Source organism: Etheostoma spectabile, chromosome 3, assembly GCF_008692095.1.
Source record: "Etheostoma spectabile isolate EspeVRDwgs_2016 chromosome 3, UIUC_Espe_1.0, whole genome shotgun sequence".
Taxonomy (NCBI): Eukaryota; Metazoa; Chordata; class Actinopteri; order Perciformes; family Percidae; genus Etheostoma; species Etheostoma spectabile.
This window is the reverse complement of record NC_045735.1, coordinates 388,104-389,110: the sequence shown is the minus strand read 5'-3', so window position 1 is coordinate 389,110 and position 1,007 is coordinate 388,104. Positions and strand designations below refer to the sequence as shown.

At 43.0% G+C, this 1,007-nt stretch overlaps 1 protein-coding gene across 1 annotated transcript in view; it reads right to left on the bottom strand.

Moving 5' to 3' along the window:
• The window catches only part of vstm5 (V-set and transmembrane domain containing 5), a 5,558-nt gene that overhangs the window by 2,751 nt on the left and 1,800 nt on the right, over positions 1–1,007 (bottom strand). Inside the window, exon 3 of the mRNA XM_032510073.1 lies at positions 266–592. Within this exon, the coding sequence (XP_032365964.1) occupies positions 266–592 (327 nt within the window). The remainder of the gene's footprint in view (positions 1–265; positions 593–1,007) is intronic.

The window sequence follows — 1,007 nt, the reverse complement described above, 5'->3', positions numbered from 1 at the left end:
ACCCGAGGACAACATGAGGGTTAAGACTGTTTTTCCATGCTTGAATCAGGACCATCAGTGCTTAGCAAATCAGTTCACTGGCTGTATTTTTTGTAGTACATCCTGTTTTGTTTTGTTTTGTAAATGTTCTTGCTTTATATTCTAGTCTGATTTGCTTGTGTTGATTTGATTTGATGTTAGTGCAAAAGAAAATGTGGTCAAATGAGGTTTTCCAAAATGTAGCACTCTTATCAAGTGACACACACAGAAGCCCAGACCCACTCACCGTTTACTTTCAGGACAAAGCCAGCGTCCTTGCCGCTTCCTGCTGTGTCTGTGACAGTCACCACGTAAAATCCAGCGTCCTGCAGCCGCAGGTCCGACAGGCCCATTGAGCCATTTTTGAAGGACTTCACTCTGCTGTTGTAATCCACTGTTATGTTGGTGTACACCCCCGGCTGCCAAGTCCCTATGGTGCGGCTCACCGCCCCTGACATAAAGGTCCATTGTATGGTGGGGATCCCTAAACAGGTAACATCCACTGAGAAAAACACATCCTCCTGCACCGACCCGGTCAGGCTCCTCTGGGGAGACTGAATGGAGATGGCTCCAGCTTCCAAAGTGAAAAAAGGATAAAGATATGTTAAGATATGGATCATAGATCAACTGTGAATGCCTTTTGGAGGTGAAAAACAGGGCCAGAGTCTGTACAGACAGACAGACAGACAGACAGACAGATTATGATTCAGAGTGTGACACACACAGCTCCATAAATAGAAAATGTTTTACCTCATACGTTTTGCGTTAATGACACAGTAAGTCACTGTTGCTGGCCAACACTGTGACTCATTTGTACTGAATTCCATGTATAGCCATAAATAAATAGACCATAAATAGCCTTTTATTGTCATTATACACAAGTGCAGTACCTGTGCAATGGGATTGGGACTTTAGAGTGTCAACACAAAATATAAAAATATAAAATATAAAGTATAGGTAGTGCAGAGAAAAAAAGAGTGTGTGGGGGG